Below are 25778 nucleotides of genomic sequence, written 5' to 3' on the forward strand. Positions count from 1 at the left end.
GTCTTTTGAATTCCAGCCCAGTCTTGTAAGTTAGCCCTTCCTCTTTGCTTTCCCAGCTGTAAAGCAGGGAAGACACATGTGCACAGTTTCATCAGTTACTTACTAAACTCACAGACTCTGGGGTACCACCTAGTTGGCAATGTATTTGTACCACAGGACCAACCCTTTCCTCACGACAACTTAAACCACACGCACAGTTTTGGCATACCACTTACACCTGGCGAACACAGACCTTTTTATAGGACTTTATATTCCAAATTCATCCCTCTATTCACAAAGACCATTCATCCACCCATTCTTTGAACTCACACACAAAGAACCAGGACAAGGACTGAAGGGGTAGGGAAGGGAGCATCCACAGTCCCTCTTCCCCAGACTTCACAGCAGCAGCAGCAGCAAAACCAAATACACTTTGCAGATGAGTTGGCAGAGTAGCTTCTGGATGTCTTACCAACCTTGCAGAGGCAGGTTGTGCTTTGAGGGTATATTGCTAATCACAGACCAGGAAGCCAAATGATAGGTGTTAGCTCTGCCCATGCACCTATAAAAGGCAACACCCCACCTTCAGACAAAAGCATGGGAAGGGAGAGGATAGGTAGGGGGAGGTTGTTTTTCTTTTAATCTCTGCTTTTGCCTCCTCTCTCCTGCCTTCTACAAGGCATTTCAATTGAAAGGAAGTCAAATCAGGGTAGTTTTTTTAATATTAAAGCTGAAAATGAAAGACATTATCAGTCAAACAGTAATGTTATGAGGCTAAGCCATGGCAACAATGCAAGTAAGGACAGCCAATGCTAGAGGAAGCCCTGAGCATACTGATCACTTTCTGCCACCAGTGCAACACAGCCCTGAGCACACACACACCCTCCACGGGGCTCCCATGGGCCACAGATACCGCGTTACATCCAAGGGTCCCGCTGCCGTGACGATGCAGTGCAGAGAGCAACCCAGAAAACTTTTTGGAAATGAAGTCGAATATTTTCCCTGAAGATCAAGCCTGCCCAGAAATCAAAATGAGTTTTATTCCCCTCTGCCCTAGGAAGAGAAAGTCTAGCTCTCACCTGCTGCACTTCTACAGTGAAGAACAACTAGAAACAGGCCAGAAAAGTAGGTCAGCTATAGGAGGACAGCACTTCTGCCCCCATAGAGAAGTATCACTCACAGGCTTTGCAACCATAAAGGAGAATGAAAGTAGACAGGACACCATACAGCTAGTCTGGCTAAAAGGCAGGGCAGTGTGGGTTTTGTCTGATCAGAGCCCTCTTTGGACAAAATGACTATAGGCCACAGGTAGAAATGTCACCTGGAAGTGTCACCTCCTGTACTGCCTCTAATCCTGGGTCTCCCAGCACTCTGCAGAGCTGGCTGACTTAACGGTCAGGTTCACAAATACATCTAAGGATCCAAAGTCTTACTACTGAAGAGACGACTTGGAAGCCTAAGTCAGCTGGGCCAATTAGAAAACATATCTCTAGGTTTTCCCAAAGAGGAAGGGACTTTACCTCCACTCTTTGCCAGGGAATCTGCAGCAGAGAAGATGCACCAAAGACACCCATTGCATCAACTGCAGGGTGAAAATTCAGCCCATGCCCCAGCAACTGACCACAGGGTTTCACCTGGAGAAGGGAAGCAGACGACCATGAGAAAGTCACAGAATTTTTTCCCTCACAATGTTGTTAAGCTAGCAGACTACAGGGTGAGTCCCAGTTATGGCCGAGGGATGACACCAAGCTCTTCTTAGCGTAGCATAGTGTTATGCTACAGACACTAATAACGGGAAGAGATCAAGACCTATCTCACGCTCCCTATCCATATCATGGGTTTTGCTATGAAAGCCTCTTGGACCCAGAAGTCTAGAGTAAACACAGAATTGAGCCAAGTTACATGGGAAATCACCCAGGCTCTGATAGCCAAAATCTAACAAAGGAAAAAATTCCTTTTTTCACCCTCTTCCACATTATTTTAAGAGAAGGAAAACATCTTATCTTGCTCTGAATCTCCCACCAAACTCAAACCCAGGAGACAACAGTTCCTGCTGACCAGTCTGAAGTGTCTTGACAGCATCTCAGTTTACTCAGCTCTCCCCTTTCCTTTGGCACAAGTAGGCTGCTGCCAGAGGAGCTGCTCTGCTCAAACAACCCTGGTGCTCCAGCCCTGCTGCTCAGTCCGTTCCCAAACTGAACGCGACAGTTTTGCAGGGACCCTAGAGACCTACTTCACTAGTGATGGGCTTGTGTCTTTGCCCTGATTTTAAGAAGCAGCACCAGCTTGCTGAGTCCCAGAAGGCCCAGGGCTGCTCACAACAAAGGTTGGTGTATGAGGGGCCACGCACTGGCCGCATAGCAACGTGGAATCTGACTGCTCTTCGGCTCCATCCTTTGCCAGCAGGAATCAATGGAACAAAGGGAGAGTGAAGCACAAGGTCATGGGAACAACGGGCCATAATTTAACTGAGGGCAACAAGAATGGGAAAAAAAATTGGGGGGCTGGGGGAAGGGAAGCAGTGGGCTTCTGGAACTTGGGATCCTAGAACAATACAGCTGTGTGCCAGCCCCTGGGGAAGGGTTAGTTCTAGCAAGGAAAGCAGAGAGACTGCTGGAGCTCAACAAAGCAGACTGCAGAACAGCAGCAAAGCAAAGATAGCATCCTCTACCCAGCACGTCAGCTTAATGGCTTTACAGACATGGTAGGCAGCTGGCTTCAAACCTTAGCTATTGCTCTGGGTTATCGCCTTGTTCCTTCATGCCCCCACATCTGTGTCCATTTGTTGGCTGTCATTTAGATTTAGATTGCAAGCTCTACAAGGCAGGAAGCATTCTTTCACTAGGTGTTATACCAGTCTTACTAGTAAGAATGTTTGAAAAGGCAAAGCAAACTGTGCACTCCTGACTCAGGACTTCCCATAGCCTAAACCAAGGTCTCTGCAAATGTTCAGCTGAAATATCCCTCCCCTAAGCACTACTCTTCAAGCTTCCCTTGACAAGTGACTCTTGCAAACAGGAAGGAAAAAAGGAACAAAGGGGAGCAAGAAATGGGACAAGCTAATGGTCTCTTACTATAAAGCAGGGAGGATGCAATGTATCAAGTAGCCAAAGGTTTTCCTCTTTCCTGGTCACTTTGAGAGAACTTGACCTTGGCAGACTTGGTTGTCCATTCACTCCTCTCAACAGCAGGCAAGGACTCCAATAGGCAAAAGTCAATGGCTGTCACTCACTGATCTCAACAAACTACATAGAAAGCAACATCCAGAGGCAGGCCTCATGTCACTAACTACTTCCTACATGGGGGTTAACTGAGGCCAACATCGAAGCTGCAGGAGCAAGACAGCAGCTGAGTAGAAGGACTCCACACGTATAACAAATCAACCATCCTTTCCTAGGCTTGAGAAGGAGCCTGCATCTCATTTCTCAGCTATAACTACTAGGCCATCTGCCTTTCCTCCTACCATGCAAACAGTATCCTGCTACTTCCCACCTCCCTGTGCTCATTCAGTTTGCCTAGCTAGAATCCTAAAGGGACTATCCAGTATTTCAGTTTCCAAGGAATGCAGCAGAGGGAGGTGCAGGTTATGCTGGAGCCATCCACCAATCTGTGTAATGAGACTGTTTATTAGAGAAGGTGCACAAACATCCCCTCATCTCTCAGATTCCTACAAAATTCATTTTTACAGCATGTACGGAGCCATAAAAAGGTGGTAAATATTCACAGTAAGAAAAACACTCACGGAAAGGATATACTGCATTTAAGAGAGATCTGGATTCATTTTATATGCTGTACAGAGGCTTTTTAGCAACTGCAAAGTTGTGAATCCCCGCTCTCTCTCAGGAAAGATTTAAAGAACGAGGCTGGAAGGGTGGGCCAGGAGTTCAGGCCTTTTGGGGACTCTTTCTAGCTCTATAAAGGAGTGAGTTCTAGTGGGTAGAGCAGGAGGAGGGGGAAGGTTTGTTATATGAGAAGGCTTAACCTCAGTTCCAATAAGGATCACCTGTCTCCTAAAGGGGCCACAACCCTCTCTGGAAGAGGCTGTTTGGCCTCAGTTTATCTATTTGAGAAATGATACCATCATCCCATTCTCACCATATCAGTTTGAGCAGGAACTGGTATTCACAAAGAGCTTGGAGACAGAGAGAAGAAAACGATCTTGGCAAGGCAGACCACCATCAGGTAAAGCACCCCAACGAGACAAGGGCCTCTGCATCCCAATTGCTCTCACCCTTCCTATGCTGCTCTCATTGATAAGTCTAGCATCGATGTCTCTTCTTCCTAGCATTGTGCTCTTTGATGACCCTACCATACCTGTGATAAAAAGCTATGAAAACTGGCACCTTTCCTGTGACATAGACACCTTCTCTTGGTGCTGGGGAGAGCCACACACCTCCCAACCATGCCAAAAGGTAGACACAGCAATGTGGCAGGAATACCACTCAAATTTCCCAGTGGGGTCCTAGCTGCCGTCTTCTGCATGTGGCCTGTGCCAGCAACCTGATATTCCTTCCAATGCCCTGGATGGCCACTTCATCTCCTCTGACTGCTCCACAGACAAGCCTCCCAACATCTCTTCAGAAAAGCGCATGCTAAAGATAGCGATTTCTGACAGAGTTGCTGGTGGAGCTGTACTCATAGCACCATTTAAATGTCCAAATGCACTCATTCAGCCCCTGAAAAAAACAGCACTCCTCCAGCCCATGACAGCTTTGACAGCCAGACTCCTTAATTCCTTTTTCTTATTCCCTTAATCTGTCATCTTTATCAGGCTGGGGAAGTGCCAGGCAGCATGCAGGAGCCCCGGCCCCGATCAATCTCCACATTACAGCTGACAGAATGGTGCTAATAACTTATTGATCTAATGTTTGCCAAGCCCCACCGGGGCTGAAAGGCTGCCATTGATTGGCTCAAGGGAAGGAGCCTCTCAGCTGAACGGAGAGCGGAAAGCCTTCAAATTGTCTTCTTCCCGAGGAGCTCGGAGATGGAGGGAGGGCAGGGAAGGGAGAACAGAGAGGAGGACAAGGGAACTAAAGAGGAGAGGAAAAGAAATGGAAAGGAAGAAGGGTGCACATGTGAGAGGGAGATTAAGAGGGAAAGGAGGGGGGGGAGTTTGAGAATGAAAGAAATGGAAGGAAGAGGTCAAAGATAGAGCAGGAAAGAGGAGAAAAGCAAACAAGGAAATGGAAACAGAAGGATAACGCAGAGCTGAGAACTTATTAAAACAGGCAGACATGCCTCCTCTTACCAATAGAAAAGGGTTAACAAACTCTTCCCAACCCTGAGCCCTACACCCTAGGACAGCTGCTCCCAAGTCCATTCATGTCTGAGTGTGCAAAGCATGCAGCACAACCAGCTCCCCTGACCAGGTCTAATACCACAAGCTTGTGTTTGGGGACGGGGCATCCGTAGAACAGATTCCTGTTTAATTTATGAGCCAGGTCTCCACAGCCATGCACTTGCAGTTTAACCCTTGAGCCTCCCCACCCATCCCCTTCTGCTCTTCTTTCCACTGAAGAGCCTAATAACCATAGAAAATCATCACACATGCTTAGCACTGGGAGAGGGGTTGAAGATCTTTTCTGTGCCCCTGTGGGGAAACCTGGGCTTACCTGTACATGGAAAGAGACAGCAGGAGAAAAACACTTGACCTCTCACAAAGGACAGCAATGGCTATCATCTCCTCTCCCACTCACTCGAGGTCAGCCCAGGGCAGGCCGGTTTTCCCAGAGGCTACAGGTGCTGGAGCAGGGCTCTAAGGCAGAGACTGACCTGACAGGGCTTCAGGAAGAGGCAGTCATGGTCACGCACTGCGCTGGCAGGCTTCCCCGCCTTGGGACTCCAACTGCACAGTGATCATTGTGGTAAAGTCCACATTCTGGCTGCACTTCTCTAGCTATGTCAATCAGAAAGGCTGGGGCAACAGTTTAAAAACTGGTCCCTGGGTTCAGCATTTACATGTCTCTTCTCCCACACCTCTTTCCCACTGCCCACCCTTTTCTCTCTAGCAGGACTTCTCCCTCACTTACACTAGGAACCTCATGAAACTGATTGCTTGAAAGAAGCAGGGAGCAGAGCAGCAGCTCAATGCCTGCTACCCGGGCATCTAACCCCTATGCAAGATTTCCAGACGTGTTTGGGGTGGGTGGGGAGAGCGTTGCTCCTGCTGTGCCGCAAGAGCAAAGGGCAGGCTTCAGAGGAGTAAACGCACAGCATCCAAGCCTGATAACACAGAGATATACACGCGCACTGGAGCAGGAGCAGTGTCAAAACCTTGGCTCTGAACAATGGACTTGACTTGTGGCAGGGTCAGGAGCAGCAACTCCCCCCCTCCTCTCCCCGCACTCCCACCCAGCTGCAAGCAAGAGTGGACAAGTCAGGTGCCACATTACAATCCGTACTGGATTTCTATATATAACATCAGTGAGATGTCACCGCACCAATGATTTGTTTTCAGCTCTTTACTAGCTGCCTGTAAGACACCTGGGAAAGGGGGAGGGGAAGGGGTTATTTTTGGAAGCAGGAAAATCTTGCTCTTTCTCAAGCTGCAAGAAAAGGATGAAAGAGTTGGTGTTTACTTCGGTTTCAAAGCCACAACATGTACCAGCTGCGAGTTTGGTGGCTGACCCAACTCCCAGAGAAGTGACCTGTCTGTCCTGACTGTGGCCAGTCTGCCCTGTTCATTCCAGGTGCAGAGAAGGCCAAGCTACTTAAAGCCGCACTGGTGAACCCTGTCATGCTGCAGCACTCCCTTCCTAAAAGCGAGGCAGATAAAGCTTGAAACACATAACTGACTTTTCCCAAAGGGGCTGGCAGAGCCACCTTGCCAGACCCCTCCCGCTGCAAGCGGGCTTCAAATTCTGACCAAGAGCAGGGCACTAAACTGGCTTGGCCCCTCCTTCTCCTGCACTGATAAAGCCAGGAATAAAACCTTAACACTCAGACCAGTAAAATTCAACACACTAACCTATGCCACACGTGCAGTTGCAGGACACAGCAAAAGGAAATGCCAAGTGCTTCCACGCTGGGCTTTCCCATTTTTCCTTCACCTCCCGAGACCTCAGTCTGTACCACAAAAGGATGCTGGTTGCCTCCCATCCCAGTGAGCCTCAGAAGAAATAAAAATGAACCTAAATAGAGAAGAATGAAAGGACAACCCCCCAGATCCAAGCCAACGGGACGAATGGCAGTGACAGAGCCCAGACCCTCATGCTGCCTAGGTAAGCAACTGTCCTTCACTGTAAAGCATGTACACAAAGGTGGCTGGGCTTACAACTCCCAGATGCCCATTTGGTGCTGATTTTCTGCTCAATTTAAGGCAGCAATTCAGTAAAGGCTGCTGCTTTTTTTTTATTGTTGTTTTGCTTTGTTAAGTGAAAACATGCCTGCGTTCTAGCTCATTATCACACACTCAGAAAACAGGCATTCACTGTGATTCTGTCTCTAATCATTAGCTGTAACAGCCCTGATCCCAGTTCTTTTTTCCTCCCTATATTAACTCCTCCTTAGCAGATGAAGGCTCTAGGTTTCAGTGTAAAGCCAAACAAAGTCATGAGGAAGCCCTCCATGGCAGGCACACTGAGTTCAGGGCCCAAAGAGAGCAAGACAACTAGTTTGATCAGCTACAGATCCATGCATGACAGCGACAACCGCATGCCTTGTCAAGAAAAACTCTGAGACCAGTTTTTACAGGATAATCTGATCACAGAAGGTATTTGAGAAGAGAGAAAGGAGAAATTAGTGTGGCTTTTTTGCAGGAGAGAAATGATTTAGGTGCTTGGGACCAGGACCTACTGCAAAATACATTTTCAAATCCTAAGGCAGAGTGCACAGCGCATACACACACACGGGAGAAGGCACCTGTACTTTCTCCGTCAGCCATGGTCCCCACAAGGCCTCTTCCGCCCTCCTCGACTCTCTGCATGCCCTGGCAGACTGCATTAACCAAACGGGATAGAGGGGATTGGACTTGTTTACAGACACACCACTAGCTGCTTACAGGGGCTCTAAATCCATGTTTGATGCGCAAACTGCCAGCTTTGCTGCCGTGCCTTTGTCAAGCAGCCCTGGCTCGGCTCATCCTTGCGCGTGCCTGTGTCTCTCTCTCTCAACTAAGATTAAAAGCGCCTTGTGCCATCATCTGCTCTCAAGGCAAGCTCCTCTGCAGGGCCAGTGCTGCACCCTGCCTGCTGCCCTGCCTTTATCTGATCCATTTGGAAACAACTTTAATACTCCCATTAGGCTCACCGCCTGCCCTCCCCTACCACACGCACACTCTCCCTGAGGCATCTGAAGTACTTGCTCACCTTTGCAGGTGTTGTTAAGCCTCTAACAGAATCGCACCAATGCGGGCTGCCTCTGTGTGTTCCCCAGAAAGCAGAGAACCTCATATATGCACCTTTCCTTTCTTCCTCCATTTGGCTTATTATATCCCCATTGTGACTGCAATTTAATTAGCACCAAGACAAGCATCCTCCAGAATTCTCCACTGCACAACATCACTACATGGAAAAGACACAAGGGAAAATCAAGTCTTCAGGGTCAAGAGAGGAGAAAGCATCAAAGTCTCCAGGTAAACTGGCCTGGAAGATCTGAGAATCACCAAAGCTCGTTTTTCCAGGTAGGCTCCCCATGTATTCCCCCCTGCTGTAGTCCTAGAGCAAACCCTACCTCTCAGCAACTGGATTAGTTAGCTCTAAATTTAAAAAAATTAAAGTAAAAGAGTCAGGTCTAAAACTGGCCAGAGCAGTAGGAGGAGATTAAACCTAGCAACTGGATAGAAGCCCAGTGTAGACATAACCTAGACTTCAAAACAGGAGCTGGATATCATTTCGATCAATGAAGAGCAAAAGGGCCCTTCCTTTACACTACATTCCCTGATCCTCCAGAAGAATTTACCACTCTTTAGGTCTGTGTTGGAATTAACAAACACTTGCACACGTGAAATTTTCATAACCATTTGGTAAACAGGCATTTATCCAGGGGTTATAGAAACTAGTGTTTTCTATTTTGCAAGCACAAGCACCTCCAGTCACTACAGAGGAAGAGAAAGCAGCAGTGGCAGAAATTTACCACTCTTACAAGTCTAAGAACATCATACTGTAAATGCTCAACCCAGATGAGACAGAAAGAACAGAATCAGAGGCAAGGAATACAATGGCTCAGATGGGTAAATCCTAAACCGTAACTAAGATGGATTTCATCAGCCAGTTAAGAATTCAGTTACAAACAGGACGGCTCTTCCCTGAAGCCCAGAACCCCCTGGGATCTAAGGAAATCCAAGTGCATCAGTGATAACAATTGTCATAAATCTGTAGTGCTGCAGAACAGGCCCAACACATGCAAGTCTGCTCCATGATTAAGAGATCTCTGTAATATCTTAAGGTCCCCAGTGGACCCAGAGCAGCGAGATACAGCTAACATGCATCAAACACATAAGAATATCTCAATCATTACCACAGCCAATGGTGGCTCTGAAGCCAATCAATAGGGCAATTAGATTTTATCAGCACACGCCTCTCAGCCACGTACTTTGCTGTCTTTGCAAAAGCCTCAGTTACCTCTGCCAGTTCTGGGGCTCCAAATGCCTTATTGAAAAGCACTGGCTGGAGAGATTTTTGCTTTTTTGTAATTCTTTGCCGTTGGTGGTCTTTTTATATTTCCTTTAGAGGCCCAGTATCAGGGGTCACTTCGAACAAGAGTTAAGCTGTCACTAATTCTTATCCAGACCCCTTTCTTCAGTACACGTACCAGCATGGGGGAAACCCCCACACAAACGTCTCATATTCTCAATCTCTATAATTTGGCTTCAACCCATATCTTTCTTCCTCTCACAGTGGAATAACAGACAGGTTTAGCAGAGAAAGCAGGGAGGACAACACAGTAAACAGTTTTGTTGTTCAGTCAACACTCATTCTATGATCTTAGGCAAATTTTGTTTGCCCTTCTGTGCCATGATCGACTCACGCACCTCTACAATGTACCTGAAAACTGGTGGAAGGCATTACGAACCTTGTCCAACATTTCTGATGAAGCTTTACTCTCTGGCAACAGAGCAATACCTTCCTTTTCCCCCTTTATCACTGTAGGCTAGCAATAGCACAGCCTTTTCATTTTTGATGATGAACATATTTTCAAAGCATTGTAACTCTCAGATTTGCTAGTCCTGATTTCTGTAGATGCTAAACTTGCCAACACACCACAGTCACTGCACTGGTCTTAACCATACCTGGGTGATCAAACATATCATTATCATTTTTCTCTACTAACTCCAGGTTCTTTCCTCTAGGCTCTTTCCTCTTTTCCTCTAGGCTTAGTGTTCCAAACAGTCAGCCCTCCACACCGTCCCAGGATGGGTTATTAAACCCTCTGGTCAGGTCCAAACACTATCTGAGCCTTATGGGGCCCAGTAATTTTCTAGGTTCTTCATCTTCTGCTGTCTCAAACTGAGCTCTTCAGTCTCTCTGTTCCCCAAACTATCCTGATCGCTATAAAGTGACCTGTTTTCACTTAAAAATTAACTGCAAGACTTCCAAAGGTAGTAACACCTGTGCTGCTCTTTCAGCCACAGGCCTTATACATTCCAGCAATACATCAGTCTTTTGAGCCCCTTTTGACCTGAATATCAGACCAACTCTAGCCTGAACCCTGACTCTAGTCTCACCCATAGCCCAGAACTCACAAGAGCACCAGAGGCAACTGTAAGCCATTATTTTCCATTAGCTTCAGCCCCCTTCTGCATTTCAAAGACCATTCAGGATCCAGTAATAATTCTAATTGTCCAGTCCATGCTGTTCTAAACCATAGCACTACCTCTGATCCTAGTCTTAATTATATGTCAAGCAACTGTCTCACAGGAATAATCATAAACCATCCAACTCTGCCAACTGCAACCCTCTGTCCCTTACTGACATCCAGAGAGGCGCAGTCCCACGGGTCCTACAATAAACAAATCTCTTCCATTCATGCCATCCCTGTTCTCAGTCCTCTCCCTAGCCTCCACCATAGCCAAAAAGCCACATATACTTCCGAATCAAACTTTAGTAGTCTACACTCACCCCTCATCCTGCATTTGTAGAATGTGCAGGTTGAGCTGCAAAACAGCCTCTGAAGTGTTCAGCCGTTACTGACGGGGACTGCAGGCCTAATTTCAAATCATAAATACCAAACCAGGAAAGGAAAACTTTTAGCATCAAATTCCAACTTACTTTTAAAGCACTGCAGCTTATAGTCATGAGTGACATGTGAAAGTTTTAACAGATCTGCATTAGCATCTTTTATTCACCATTGTCCATCTCTAAATGCCTTTCTGAGGGTGGGATTCTCATGACCTAAACATTTATGCTTGAAGGTATTCAATGTAAACAGTGGACGACTGCGAGCACATTTCTTTTCCCCTTGTTGTTGTAATTAAGCAGTTTAAGCAACAGCCAGTCTTTTAGACTAACCCAGCACTAACTCTCTTAAAATTATTTACGTAGCAATTAGTTATAGCATCCTCCCCTTCCACATTGCCAGTAAAAATAAACAAAACCAACACATAAAACCAATAATCAGCATCAGCTAGAAATTCCAGCACACTCCGTTTCTGTTCCCTTGACTTCCATGTCCAGGCGGTGGTGGCATAGGTACCAGTTCAGCACACGTTCCAAAGTCAGAGCTGGCAGGCTCTGTGTAGACTTTGACAAATTAGTTTTCCCTTGAACAAGCACGCAGAGTGAACCAGCTCCAGACAGCAGGGAAAAGTCAGAGTTAAATTGTCCCTGTGGAGATGTGACAATGCCTCCTCCCCCTTTAGCTGCCCAGTCTCCCCACCACCACCTCACCTACTCTTTTGCAGTCAACTCTTCTTAGACGCACCAAATCTATCATGTCCCAAAAGGCTCTGTCACTTCCTTGGAGGCCTCTTGTGCAGATGAGTCCTCTTCTATTTCATTGCTTAGATTTTCATAGAGGTCAGAGCCAGAGCACTGCTATCTCCACTACTACACGTGTGTGCACTGTCTGTGCTTTATATTTCTTACTGTTTCTTACGGTTCAGAAGCAATCCAGAAAACCTCAAAAATTCTAGCAAATAAGAATGAAGACTCCTACCTCTAACCTTTTCTACTGCTTAACACTGATGGGAATAAAAAGCACGCTTTACATTTCTGGAACACTAAGGATCTCAAAGCATTTCAGCAGCACTGATAAAGCCCAGCAGTCTCTCTGTGAAGCAAACAACATTAAAATACTTTTAACATAAGGGGTTCAACTGAGACATACAGACTGAAGTAAACAATTTGGACAGCAACACATAAAAGGGAGTAGAATAGCCAGGAATAAAAACCCAGGAGACTGCAACTCCATATCCTCCTCTAACTTGTTGCACCAGATTTCATACAGAAGACCTTACCTCCCAGGCCAGTTTGGCTCTTACTCACAGCTATGTAGAAAGAGGGGCTGCGGAGATGAGTTAACGAAGAGAATAGGGAGATGCAGTTGTGGAAGCAGAGATGGGGAGCTGCCCGTGGCTGCTTTATAGACATATCACAAATCCCCCAGTTCAGCAAAACACACACACAGGACTGAACACTTTACTGCAACAGCAGCCACACCAGTAGAGGTTTCACTGCAGTCAGGAAGTATGTTTCTAGAAAGCAGGTCAAGCACCAGGCAAAAGGCAAAGCTGGTGCCTATCCTGTTCCTGCATATCCTGCACAGACATTCTCCAAGTGTATTAGATCTGGTGTTCACTTCACACCTGGGTTAAGTTACACAATCAACAGAAATGACTTACAAGACCATATGCACAAAAGCACACCCATATAGATTTTCAGGAAAGGCCTACATTAAGACACACAGAGAGATCCAATTCTGATTTGGAAGAACAGGGATCATTCTAATTAAAAAAAAATAATATTACTCCCAGTTCTCCTCAAAATTTATTTTTTCTCAAAAGCAAAGCATAGATTCTGCAAACAAGAAGATCTCTACAGTGTTAACCAGTGCCTCACTTGTTGACTGATGCACATCCACCACGAAAGCATCCCTGCCCACAGGTCCCTTCCTTACTGACATCCAGAGAGGCACAGTGCACAATCCAAGAGGAGCATCTTTGGTTTCATCAGGTCAAGTAAGCTGAAGCCAGGTGAACTTCCAAAAAAAGGTCAGGTAGCAGGACAAAGCCAAACAAACATACTTACAGAGCAGTTGGCAGGCACAGAGGCAGTGTGGGGAACCTCTGATTAATGAAATTACAAATCAAACCATGCTCTCTGCAATGCCTCTCTGCTTCAGTGGACACAAACCCTGGGGACATCTCACTTCTTTGCTGGAGCAATCTTCTTTGCCAGTAGTTTAACACAGACCAATAGACTTGAAAATAAAGCAGGACTGAGATCTCAAAAGACTGCACCACTTTCACATCACCAAGAAATCCTTTCCACGTCAATCTCTGGCCAGAATACTACGAGACTTCACAAAGCTCACTCTTAAGTGTAACATGAGGAGCCACAGAAAAAATAGGAGCTGCTGAAAAAACAAACAAAAAAGGGGGTGAAAGAAAGAGGAGGGAAGCCAACAAACTCAAACCATCAGGACCTGGTCTGGCTGCTTACCTGCTGCTCCTAAGCCAACATCAATGCTGTTTCTCTTGAATTCACAGCGGCTCTGGGTCTCTGGCATAACGAGCTGACGGCTCTGATGCAGGTTGGAGATGATAGTGGAGAGGTCGTTATCACGGCTGCAACAGAGCAGAAAAGCACCAAGTTAAGGAAATCCTATTTGCCACCACATTATTGATTTTTTGTGTATATACGTAAGTGTGTGCGCGCGCAAGCTTCTTTTGTTTGCCCCTGACATCTCTGTACTGCAAGGAAGGTTCTTCCCCCTCCTAACCATCGGGTCCCTGGTAACCTCCTTTAGTTTTGGGGAGCGGAGACAAAGTATAAAGCACTTCCCAAACAGCATAAAGGACTCTAGGTGGCAGAGCTCCTAATTTCAGTTTTGCCAGATATAACTTGCGTGGGCCAGAGCTTACATCTCAGATGGAAAAACTAGAAGCATAGGAATTGGCAGATCTATTCCAAATTAATAGGAAACATGAACTGAAATAACTGATAGTTTTCTATCAGCTGCCACCCTTCTGTTCTAAAGAAGGTAAGTTTTTCCATTTCACCACTGCTGGAACACAACACTACTTTATTTACTTGAAAAACAGTTTTTCTTTTTAGAGAGAAACCCACCATGAACCTGGCCATCAGCATCAGCCATAGCTAAGGATACAAACTTCTTTACAAAGTTAATTTTCAACTCATCACTCCAGCAGATCCTGAAAAAATGCCTTTTTCCTTTTGAGACAAGAACATGCATTAGGATGGTTAAATGTTATTTTGCCTGTTATTCTTGCATCCAATTGCTGCTAAGTAGGCTAGTTTAATCTTTTTTCTCCCCCCCCCCCCCGCCTTCTGTGGAATGGGAGAAAGGGACAGCATAAATACAGAAAGATGTTCACTCTAGCAGATACTACTGTTCAGCTGGCGAATGCTCTGGATTGCAGACCTCTATCCTCTTGCATAATATTTCTGAAAAAATGATATACAAACACTGAAGAGGAAGAACAAGCTAAAACATATACATGTAGCTAAAGGGGAATACTGGAACGTATCCCTTTCTTCGGGCTGCAGTACATGTTAAATCACCCATCTTTCCCGCACAAGGTGTTTGCCCCAAGCTAAACGCAGCTATTTTTCTTCCTCTTCTCTTTCTAAATGAAGATGACAGCCAGAAAAAAAGCAGACACACTTACAAAAAAACCTATATATTCATTAGAAATACAGCCCTCCCCCCACACCTGCGTTCCCTTCCAACCTCTACTCACATGACGAGCGCACCCACTCTGTGCTGCCCTGACACACAGCACATGACCACCAACTCACTGGTGCAGAGGAGAGTGTCCTCACCTGGGACCAGCAGGGCAACACCAAGGGTGCATTATCTGCAGAATTACCTAGCAATGATCTTGCTTTAAATATCCCTCTCTTATCCCCCCGTACCTCCTCCCCTCCCGCTGCACCCCCACCTACAGGCTATCAGCACTAGCAACAGCAGCAGATCTGCTCAAATGCTCCAAAGAGCCCATCCCTAGTGCAGAAGCAGGGGCTAATCTGTCGTCTAGCTCTCTGCTAATCAGATAAGTTTATGACAGAAAGTCTTTAGACAGAGGTACTTTCAGCAGGCGTCTGGCTCCAGATTTTCACAGGATGCAGCAGACAAAAACAGACTCTCATTTCAGCAGCCGCTGTCATGTTCCCTGCTGCTCCCCACACACACTCCCCCACCCCCAATCTCAGCAGTGAGGTAGGATGCTCAAATCTCAAAGCCTTTGAGCACCCATTGCATCTTCCTCCGCTAAACCCGTTCGGATTCCTCCTTATGCAAGCAGAAGGCTAATTACTTAAGCAAGCCCACAGGTGAGTGGGAAGCCCGTTTCTCCTGTGCCAAGCAGTTTTGGGTCTTATCCTCTTTTAGCTGCCACCTTTAAGATGCATTATGCAAATATTTTGGTGTCTTAAGTAATTTATGGGATTAATGTGAAGTGATTATCAGTTCTTTTTAATCATGCTAATCAATAACTGGATGTCAGGGACAGAGGACAAATGCAGATAAACGCTGCCATCAGCACAATGCTCAGGAAAGGGCGGAGGAGATGAGAGAGAAGTGCAGAGGGAGAAAGGCAGGGAGTAGGAAGAGAAAAATGGGATAATTACATCTTTGCATTTGCAGTGTCTTGCATCCCAAAGGAGTCCAAAGCACCTCTGATATGTAAACGCATTAACACAGCTATGAAAAGGAATTGCTTTATCAACCACTAAAATGCAGCTGCCTCTCTTTCTGGAAAAAAGTATGGCAACTCCTTAACACAAGTTGATTTTCCAAAATGCAAAGAGTGAAGACGACTGCAATATTCCCACTGCAAACTACAAACAGGAAATCTAGGTGGAAGGCAATATTATCACAGCAGAACTGTTATTTTTCATCCAGAAACATATGCTTTTAGGAGATTTTCCATGGCCTTAAATTTAAAAGCATCATGGTGCAGGAAGCAGTATCTTAGCAAGTCACAGCTCAACACATAACCTCAGACTAAAGGGCTGACAGGTATACTACACAGGCTTTGAACTCAACTCAGTCTACCTGTGCAATCAGGCAAGATCCCAGGAAAACATGACTTTGCCAGAATACCCTTGCAGAAGGCAAACTGATTACCAAGATGACATTGAGAGGAAAGGGAGGAAAGACTGGAGATAAGGCAAACAGGCTGAGATAGATTTTAACAGAGCAAACTGTCCCCAGGAGTTGTTCTGCAGAGGTGGTTTGAAACAGAGTATGCCTTTTTGTCCCAGGCTTGTTCTGTGCTTGGCACAATGGGATGTAGCTCATAGCTGGGGCTCAGTCCTGGGATAACAGAAAAAGCAAATGGTAACCAGGGCTTCATATGAAAAATTGAGCTACTCTTCTGTTCAGGTCAAGGATTTAAGCAGTTTTTTAAAACAGTGTAAGCCAAGCTGACCACATAGTACAGTTCCACACAGCTGCAATCAGACTGTGGTGCCTGTGTAGACTCTTTAGTAAGGGACATGCTTGCAGAAGGTTCTGCTTAGACCACAGGGGACCTTCTAGCACCATGCCCTGTTAACAGAATGAAACACCAGCCTTAGTTCTGCAACAGGTAACTGCGACCTCCACCTTACTTGTGCCTGCATGAGAGCAAACTAACCGAGTCTCAGTTCTTCAGGGGCTCCCCCTGCCCAGTTATTCAGTGCCTTAGCCAGGAAGAAGGGCTCTGCACAGATACCAGCCATTTTCAGAAATTACCCTGTTTTTGCGTACTCACTGCTACGGACCGCAAAATTACAATTGCACTTACACCTCTCTGAAAACACACTGCCTTCTGCCAGCTGGCCCAGCAGGAGGGTAGAAGACGAAAAAGTACCTCAGGCTGTTAGCAATTTGCTTGGCTTATGTAGTAAAGGTTGCAAAATGTGAGTTACAACCATAGCCTAGTCAAATTGCTTTGTGGCTCTGTCCTGCACAGCCCCCGTCAACCACAGAAATCCCCTCAGCCAAACCAGAGCCAGGAACACCAGCCCTGCAACACCAGGCAGGCAAACAACTAGCTGCCCCTGCCTTGCCCACTTGTCATAAAACTCCTAGGAACACCTTAGCACTGTTTCTCTACAGAAACCAGCTACCTGAAAAATTCAGCCAAATCACTTACCTTCTTCTAAAGGCACAAACTGTGCACTACACTACATGTTACCCTCAGCAGGACCAGCCCAGTCACCCAGCAAATGCTTGCACCTCTGCAAATCAGGGAGCACCTGTGCTTGGATTAGCCCTCACACCTGTGCAGGGCAGTCCCAGGCCTCCCAGGCAGCCAACACTGGCCCTCTGCCTGCTGTTTGAAGTCCCTTTGCCTAACTTGTCTCTGATTCCTATCCCTAGTTCTTCAATCCTAACCATTGGCCCAAGACTCTTGCACTCACTGTAAACCTGTAAAAAGGGCCCAGTTCAGTGCCTATCAAAGCACATTTCACAGGCAAGCCTGGTAGGCTGGCTCAGGCGCTGGGTGCACAACACGCTGAGCTGAGCAGCGCAAACTGTACCCTAAACAACAGGCACAGCACAGAAATGAGACTCACCCTCAGCACTGTGTGTTCAGCTTGCTGACAATGCATGAGAACAGTGTTTTCAGAAGACAGCAAGTCTCTTGGGGAAAAGACTCTTCGTTCCTCCAGGTTTACACACTACCTAGCTTGCTCACAGTAATCCTGCCATATACAGAATGGGCAACAAATTTACAAGCTCAGGGCTCCACCAGGCAGAGCCAATGCACAATTAAAGATCCTTCCCTTGCAGACAGAATAATATCCAGCTTGCAGGATCTCAGGTCAAGAACCAGAACAGGCACTTTAGGGATACCAACATACATGTATTAATGCCTAAAACTTAGGTGCTTGGCCTGGGATAGCGACTAACAGAGCTGAAGGCAGGAACCTAGACTCACTGGAAAGGAAACTCTGAAACAGTTACAATGGCATCCCTTCTAAACTGCTCATCAGTAAGAGCCCAACTCTTGCATGTCCTCAGTGGGTAGGAACCTGTTGTTGAGTGGATTGGAGAGGGCAGGTCCTTGCTATGTAGAGGATTTCCCCATCTGCATGCTGAAGTTAATAATTCCACTCAGGTGCTCACTTGCAGCCCCAGCAGGGGCAGAGTCACACTCTGCTTTTCCTTTGTCTCGTCTCTGAGCCGCTGCTGGGTGCCTGTTAATGCAGGCACTTCCCCATACATGCACAAACACACATGCACCCAGAATCAGATTAAAGGTCTGATCCCTTTCAGTAGCATAATATTATATTTTAAAAACCGGATTACAGAAGGGGGCTTGAGTAAGATACAGATCTCCCGAAAGGTCAAGGAGGAGACAAATAGCCTTCTGTAGGGCTTCAGGTTGTTATGGCAATATTCAGTTTGCACAGTTTTTGATAATGGTTTGAGGTCCCACAGTAAAAGAGAGGGATCCAAGCAGCAGAGGTGCATCTTCTGAGGCATGGCTGTTTGGGCACGTTCATCTCACAGAACAAAGTTTTGCTCCTGCAGTAAAATGAAGGGTAGAGAACTGAGTACTTACTGCTAGGGATTCCAGAAGGCATGTGGCTGGTTGGCTACATCCAGGTTTGCTTTCAAACTGGGAAGCAACTCAGTGTTACTGACAGTCTCATGAGACCTTCTTGTGACATCTGGCTCAAGATGTTGGAAGTTCTGCTCACAAGACAGGTTTTCCAGTTATTTCTGCTATTTTGGTGGCTAAAGACTTACAAAAGAACTTGCTGCACTACAAGACACTTGAGCCTGAACTTCACATCCAATACACATTTGACCTCAAACCAGAACACTAAGCTTCACCCAGCCCTACACCTGGGCAGTGAATCTAAACACATCTAGTAGAGATGAACTCCTTTTGTCACTTTCAATTACAGCCAATGTGCTGTTGCTCATTCGCTGTTTGAATGCATCATCCTATTTTTGCAACATCATACGTAGCAGCTGTGGAGAGGAGTCAAATGTTAAAAAAAGGATGAGGATTTCACGTGGCAAACAAGAAGTGAGCGCTGATGTCTAATGAAGGAGTGAGATCCTTTCTTCACAAAGATGTCTCTCCTAATAAGAAATAAGGGAAAGGTAGCAGCTACCTAACAGCACTACAGACCTCTCTCAAGGCCAGCTCTGAGAAGAGCTGCAAGTGGCACAGACCTTGCAATGAACCTGGCCTCATAAGGAAGGCATTTTACAAGGAGTTTGCCGGCAGTGGTGGTGTGTTAAGTGTTTGTTATTGCGCTCCATGTAGCCTGGGATAAGTAACCATTCCATCAAACATGCCATATATCTGTCCTACCTTTGCCTTGCCCATTTATCCACTGAAAAGACTATCTTAGGCTTTTGCAAGCTGCTTTCCATCCAACAGGATTTCCATTCCTCTGTCTATAGGCTCTGTCTTGCTGCCAAAAGCAACAGTTGGAGAAGTGGCTGGATATTATTATGAGTTGGGCAATTTTCAAATCCTAATGAAGCCAGGGCACAGAAGCAACAGATCCATTTGCCAGGAATGCAGAAAGCTGTGATAAAGGCTTTGCCTAAGCCACAAGCAGCTGAGCAGCTCACCTGTGCACCACAACTCAGGACGTGCATCGTGCAAGCAGCAGCCACAAACTTTAAAGGTCAAGTCCAAATGGCTCCTTTACCTGGATATGGCATGAGATGAAAGCTGCTGTCTAACAGAATGGCCACCTGGCCTTGGAGGCCAGTTCTAAGAAAACTGGACACCTGACCTATTACACTGGAAATAGAGAGAGCTCCAAGAGAGCACACATGCCATAGGGGCTATATACCACAGGTTCCATGCTTGGTCTGGGAAAAAACAAAACAAAGTCATCCTCATCCTAGACCTCACACCCAAATCCAGTGAACACTGGACTCTGGGAGTACAGCCAGGACAACATGAATACCTGTGCAGCTCAGACACAGATCAGAGCTAATAGTCCAAAATCCCCTCTCACAAGGAGCCCCCTCTGCAAAACAGCAGTGAGACATACAAATAACTAATGGCTGCAAAAATTACCACTGGAGGGAAAAAAAACAAAACAAAAAACACTGCTAATGTTCTCTACTTATGCTCTGATTGCTGCACTGTCTATGTTTAATGGAATTAACAGGTTGTCTGCCTCCCCCAAAGCTGGCTGTTCTGACGGGACTTTCTGTAATGGCAGCATAATGGTCCACCAGCCTTCATTTGATATCTTCACTGCTTACAGGAAAAGGTGCTCAACAAGAAAGATGGCCACATCAGCGACTGGTGGGAATGTCACCCAGAGAGAAGGTGTTTAGCTGGGAGAAGATGGCACTATAATCTACTGATCAGTCTCCACCTGCAGAAGCACATGCAGAACAACAGCTACACCAGCAGTACTACCATTTCTGGCATACATTGTATGGGCAACATCACCTAGTCTGGCTAATAAGCTACAACCTGTGCTCAAGGAAGGAGTGTACGGTAGAGACTGCCACTGAACTGTCAAATTTGCTACGTTTGGCTGTCCCTTGGGACCTATAAATGAATCAGGAGCAAGCCCCTTCAGGGGTGCTTTGGTAACCAAATGTGCAGCCATCCTGTATGACTAGCTTCTAGGAACAATAGTCCTTTTCTGAGCAACATCTGCAACAGAAGCCTGGGCCTGGCAGTATTTAAAGCTGATAGCTGTTGCTCCAAGACCCATTTTGGTCCTATCTTGTCCCCTGGTCCTCATTCCAACTAGCATTCAGACCCTTACTTTGCACCCTCTACCCAGTCACCTCTCCTCACTGCCAAATGGCCCCAGCAAACCAGTCCCTTACATCTGCTGAAAGGCATCTTCCCAACCTGGCACCAGAGCCAGCCCTGCCAGCACACTCAGCACTTAAAGAGGGAATTAGATGAGAACAGAGCAGACACCTCAGTCTCTTGGCCCCTTCAGCTCTGGGCCGCTCGAGTGAGGCTAAGTAGAGAGCTGCTGTCAAAAGCCTGGGCTGCCCTGCCCCCATGGGGCACCTGAATGGAGACCTACCATCCTTGAGATGCTCGTGTGGTGGCAGCTTCTGGTGATTGTTAACCCGAGCTGGATTCAGAGTGGGAGCAATGCCTTTTAAATGTGTTTCATTTACAGACATTAGCAGTGACTGCATCTTTAACAGGGAGAAGGATGAGGAGACTAATGGATGGAGACAATTAACCAAAATATAAATCAGTGTCAGAGTCTCTGCATCCAGCAGAGGCGGCCAGGCGCCTGCAAGGTCTGGTGATTCTCGCAACACACTGCTCAAAGTGACTGCACAGAGCGATTGCAGAGAGGGAAAGGGAGAAGGTAAGGGGGAAAAAGTTGGTCAAAATTTGAATCACTTTCAAGAATGGCTGCCTCCCGTTTGCTGCAGGCCTCTCCAAAATAAGGAGGCAATAATAATAGCAACACCTCACTACAGCAGCCCTACATACGCCTCACAGGGAGGGCCAGAAGCAGCCCCATGCATCTCTTAAGAGACTGTCCACCCAGCAGCCTGCTGGCAGGCAGGGGCCCACTCTGCCTATGCTCTGAGCTGACCAGACCTGCATCGATATTCCCCAAGGGAACAGCCAGCACAGTACTGCAGGAGCGATCTGCAAGTTCACACACACACACACACACACACACACATAGAGTCAGCTCAGAGTGTGGCAGAGCTGCAAGATCACACACCCTAGGCTTTCACTGCTTGATATCAGGCATACAAAAAGTGCAGGTTGCTTTGCACAGGGAGGATTTCACCTGTGGTACAGCATCATTCAGCAGCACCCAAGCTTGCCTCTCAGACTACTCCTGTCCATCCAGAAAGGTTGCTCCAGTAGTTAGGATACTCAGCACAAATTTGAAAGTCTGGTTGTCAATTCTGTGCTCCAGTTCCCTGCCCAGACTTCTCTGGGCATGTCACTTAAACACTTTGTGCTGCTGTTTTCCATACATGTGGGGATGCTCTACTGCACAATGGCACTGTAAGAGTGGGAGACATTACACGCCAAGAGGCATCCTGGGCCTACAGCAATAGGAGCTGCAAATATATTCAAGATGAAAAACAGGGAGTGATGATCTTAGTACGTACAAAGTTACACAGATCCAAAACCTGCAAAACAGTTAGCTGAAGAAATGGCAAATGAATCTAGCACTGGACCACAGAGTCTTTTGCTGATATTTAACCAACTTAAAGTCAAGCTGTGAAACCCAGTCAAAAATGTATGGGTGTCTTTGAAGCGATGCAAAGTAGGAGATTGATGCCAAGTCTGGAAGAGGACAAAGACTCAGAAAAGTAGCACAGGAGGAAATAAGACTGAAAAATATTTCTTTTTAAATATGTTTCACCATCTCCTCATCCCCTTAACGATCACTCAGCAACTGCAGGGATATTAAATTTTACTGATCAATACAGTTGCCATAAAACTGTCCCAACCCTCTACCCCTCCCTACAATAAAGAAAAAAAATCCAATATGCAAAAGGAGGAATGTCAGGGCTTGCAAGGGAAAAGATGTAAGGGCATTGATTAAGCCAGGAAAAGCAGAGATCAGTGCAGGTGTGTGCCTATGCAGCCTCCACACAAACTGTCTTATGTCACTCTGAGGAACACACATGGAATTTCTTTCCTCCCTCATTCTCAGCCTGACCAGATGTAGGTCCGGTTCAAGCAAGTATTTCAATAGTACCCCCGGCTCAGGTAACAGATTCACAAACTCTGTTTACTCTGCAGTGACTCCCTCCTGTGTATCATGTGCACCCATTCTAGCCAGGCCAAGTCCCCTGCTTGGCCAGATCAATACAGCAGGAATGATCGAGAGTTTGCAACTCCAAAATGACAACATTGCCAGAACCAGCAGCAACAAAACTCCTTTTTCTTTATCAACCTCTTCTCCCCTCTTTTCCTCATCCTTCCAAAAGACAAGTTTCTGGTGTAAGGATCGGAGCAGTGTCGCAGCCAGACTGTTGTCAGAATCATTTAGCAACAAGCAGACAGTGTGAGTGTGTTGCTCAGGGCTACCCAAACCAGAGCATACGCCCAGGGACAGGACAAGCATGTAAATCAGTGACTGTGTGAAGGGAATAATGAGCTTTTTATGGAAGCCATTAAGAGGAAAACCCAGATTGGTCTATAAATACTGTTGCATCATTAGAGCACTGAGAAACAACCTTATGTAACAGCACGACTATGTAATGCCAGGACTGATGTAAAATAACCACTCAAAGGCTCTCACTTTGTTTATTTAGTATTTTTTTAAAACCAAAACAAAACTAATAACTGATTTCCCAAACAACATACGCTCCAGCCCAGACCATAAAAAAACCCATCCTTTTCCTCCCTACCATGCACAGATAAATTTGGGGCTGCTTAGAAGGACCTAGAAAGACAGACATGGCCTGGGGACTGGTAGCCTTTGCACCGCTGCACGAGAAGTACATGACTACAGCTCCCACATAAAATACCACCAATACCACTTCCTTTCTCTTAATCTGTAATGTCCAGTCTCTGTGGGCCACTTAATCACAAATTCATTGATTTTAAGCCCCAGAGGGGACCATAATATCCACCTCATCTGACCTGCTACACAAAACATGTCAGAAAATCTCACCCTATCATATAGGCAGTTAGTAGAGGCTGCTCAGAGTGAAAAAAATGTGTGACTTGAGTCTCTGCTCACTAGGAAGTGAACAGAGTCCATCCAGCTCAGAACCCAGACCACATTTAATCCAGTGCTCTAGGGGCAAAATATTCTGTATTCCCAGGAGTTGATGAATTCTCTCAGCTTCTTCCTTACTACTATGTAGACTTCCCGAGCTAGAGGGAAAAAAAAGCACATTTTGTAAGATGACCCCTCTGATTCCCTGCCACATGCACAGCACCCAGTCTTGGTGCAGGATTAACCATCTTCCAGGCCAGTTGAGCTGAGAGTCCTCTTGGGATGAGAAATTCTGCAAAATAACTTTCTCCTCAGCATGTCTTGCTTTGCCCTGGAATGGCCTTTGAGTGCCAGAGGCCCTTGAGCAGCCAGGCAAGGTCAGTATATCTGACACTGCCAGGCTATAAACCCAGGGTCACTGAGTCAGCAGGAATGGGGAAGGGATGTGGATCAGGGAAAGCTCACAGCTCAGACTGATCAAGGGCTCTTGCCCTCCTCCCTTACTCCTGCTTATCACCTGGCACACAGCACAAAACATCCAGCAACACCTCCTTAATCACACAGCACTCAGACAATACCTTTCCTCTCAGGTCGACGGTGGACAGAACAGCCAGAGCAGGATAAGATTTAAAGCTGGGCACAGGAGGATTTGGGTCAAGGATTTGAAGGCAGTGATGAGGTGACTAATAAAGAAGTGGATGGGGTGGGGGTGCAGGGGGAAGCAGCAGAGTTTGTTTCACTGTTAAGCAATAGGCAGCATGACCCGCTGATAGGCTGTGTCACTTCTCCATCAGAGATGGGCAGATAAGCCCCAGGTGAAGAACCTGGAAAGCTGGATGCAAGCAAGCATGTGTGCATGCAGCCCTGAGGAGCAGAGGGGCTGCCTCCATCCTCCAGACCTATCTGTGTCTTACTGCCTCTCCCCACCTCACTTCCCACACTGCAGGGCCTCTCTGGTGTGAGCTGGGCAGCCTCAGCTCCTCTGGCCTGCCATTTCATGGACTGCGATGCGGCAAACTGTTGTGAGGCAAGCTATCTTATGATGCACTTTGTCTTCCTCTCCCTATTTCCTGAGTTCAACTCCAACTTCTCCCTTTGCCGCAAAAACCTGCACCTGGCATCTACCTGGCAACTGGTGTTTGTAATCATCAGTGTGTTCAACAGCACTTTCACATCTTGAATCAAGGGCAAACTGGCCCTGGGTTAGTCATGAATCCAACTTGGGGCCTACTAAAGCTAATGGAAAGACTCCCATTTACCTCCACTGTCACAGGATTAAGTCATACCCCATGAGAGTTCTGCACTCTAGACAGAAAACAGGCATGACTTCCAGCAGGCAAAGCTCAGGGCACAGTTGCCTGTTATTCCTTAGACCCCTTGGTTATATTCTTATCGCTCAGCCTTTTGGTTTCCTTGTAACACTCCATCATTGTTAAAAGACTCTCAGTCATTCCCCATCCTTCTCAGATGTCAGCCTTGATCGACCTTGACAGATAATGATTTATCACACTCCACTTTGACTACACCTGCCTCTCAGGTATCTCCACCTTCTGCTGAGATGTCACCCGTCAGACACAAGCAGAAAGGGAAGGAAAGAGGAAAGGGAAGAGGGAAGGAAGAGTAAACAAGTATTACAAACAAAAGGGAGTTGAGAGGTCTGAAAATTCCAACCCCAAACCTTGACGATTCAGCCCTAATTCTCCCTGCAGACTTATCATCCTGCGATGTCCTGAGCAAAACGCTCACAAAATTTCATTAATGCTCATGACAGTTCATAAAAATGATCAGTAGAGCTGGCAACTCCAAAATGAGGTGGAAATAAGTTTAAAGATGTTTTTATTGTAATCCAGCTTCACCGTTCACCTCTCTGCAAGCCCATAAATAAAAATAAGATAGAACAGCACCACGCTGATGCTGGACTGGAGATGAGAAAGAGAGGAAGCATGGAGATGAAGGACAGGACCAGTCTATCATTAATGGCACCTTATTCTGATGGACGGTTTTGACAGGTGCCCATCTGTT

General features: G+C 46.4%; 1 protein-coding gene across 9 annotated transcripts in view; it reads right to left on the reverse strand.

Moving 5' to 3' along the window:
• SAMD11 (sterile alpha motif domain containing 11) overlaps positions 1-25778 on the reverse strand; it is a 201076-nt gene that overhangs the window by 41422 nt on the left and 133876 nt on the right. For all 9 annotated transcript variants that reach the window (XM_026100617.2, XM_064525517.1, XM_064525518.1 and 6 more), the window contains one exon: positions 13578-13702. In XM_026100617.2, coding sequence (XP_025956402.2) covers positions 13578-13702 — 125 coding nt within the window. The remainder of the gene's footprint in view (positions 1-13577; positions 13703-25778) is intronic.

The sequence above is a fragment of the Dromaius novaehollandiae genome, chromosome 24 (genome assembly GCF_036370855.1).
Source record: "Dromaius novaehollandiae isolate bDroNov1 chromosome 24, bDroNov1.hap1, whole genome shotgun sequence".
Lineage (NCBI taxonomy): Eukaryota > Metazoa > Chordata > Aves > Casuariiformes > Dromaiidae > Dromaius > Dromaius novaehollandiae.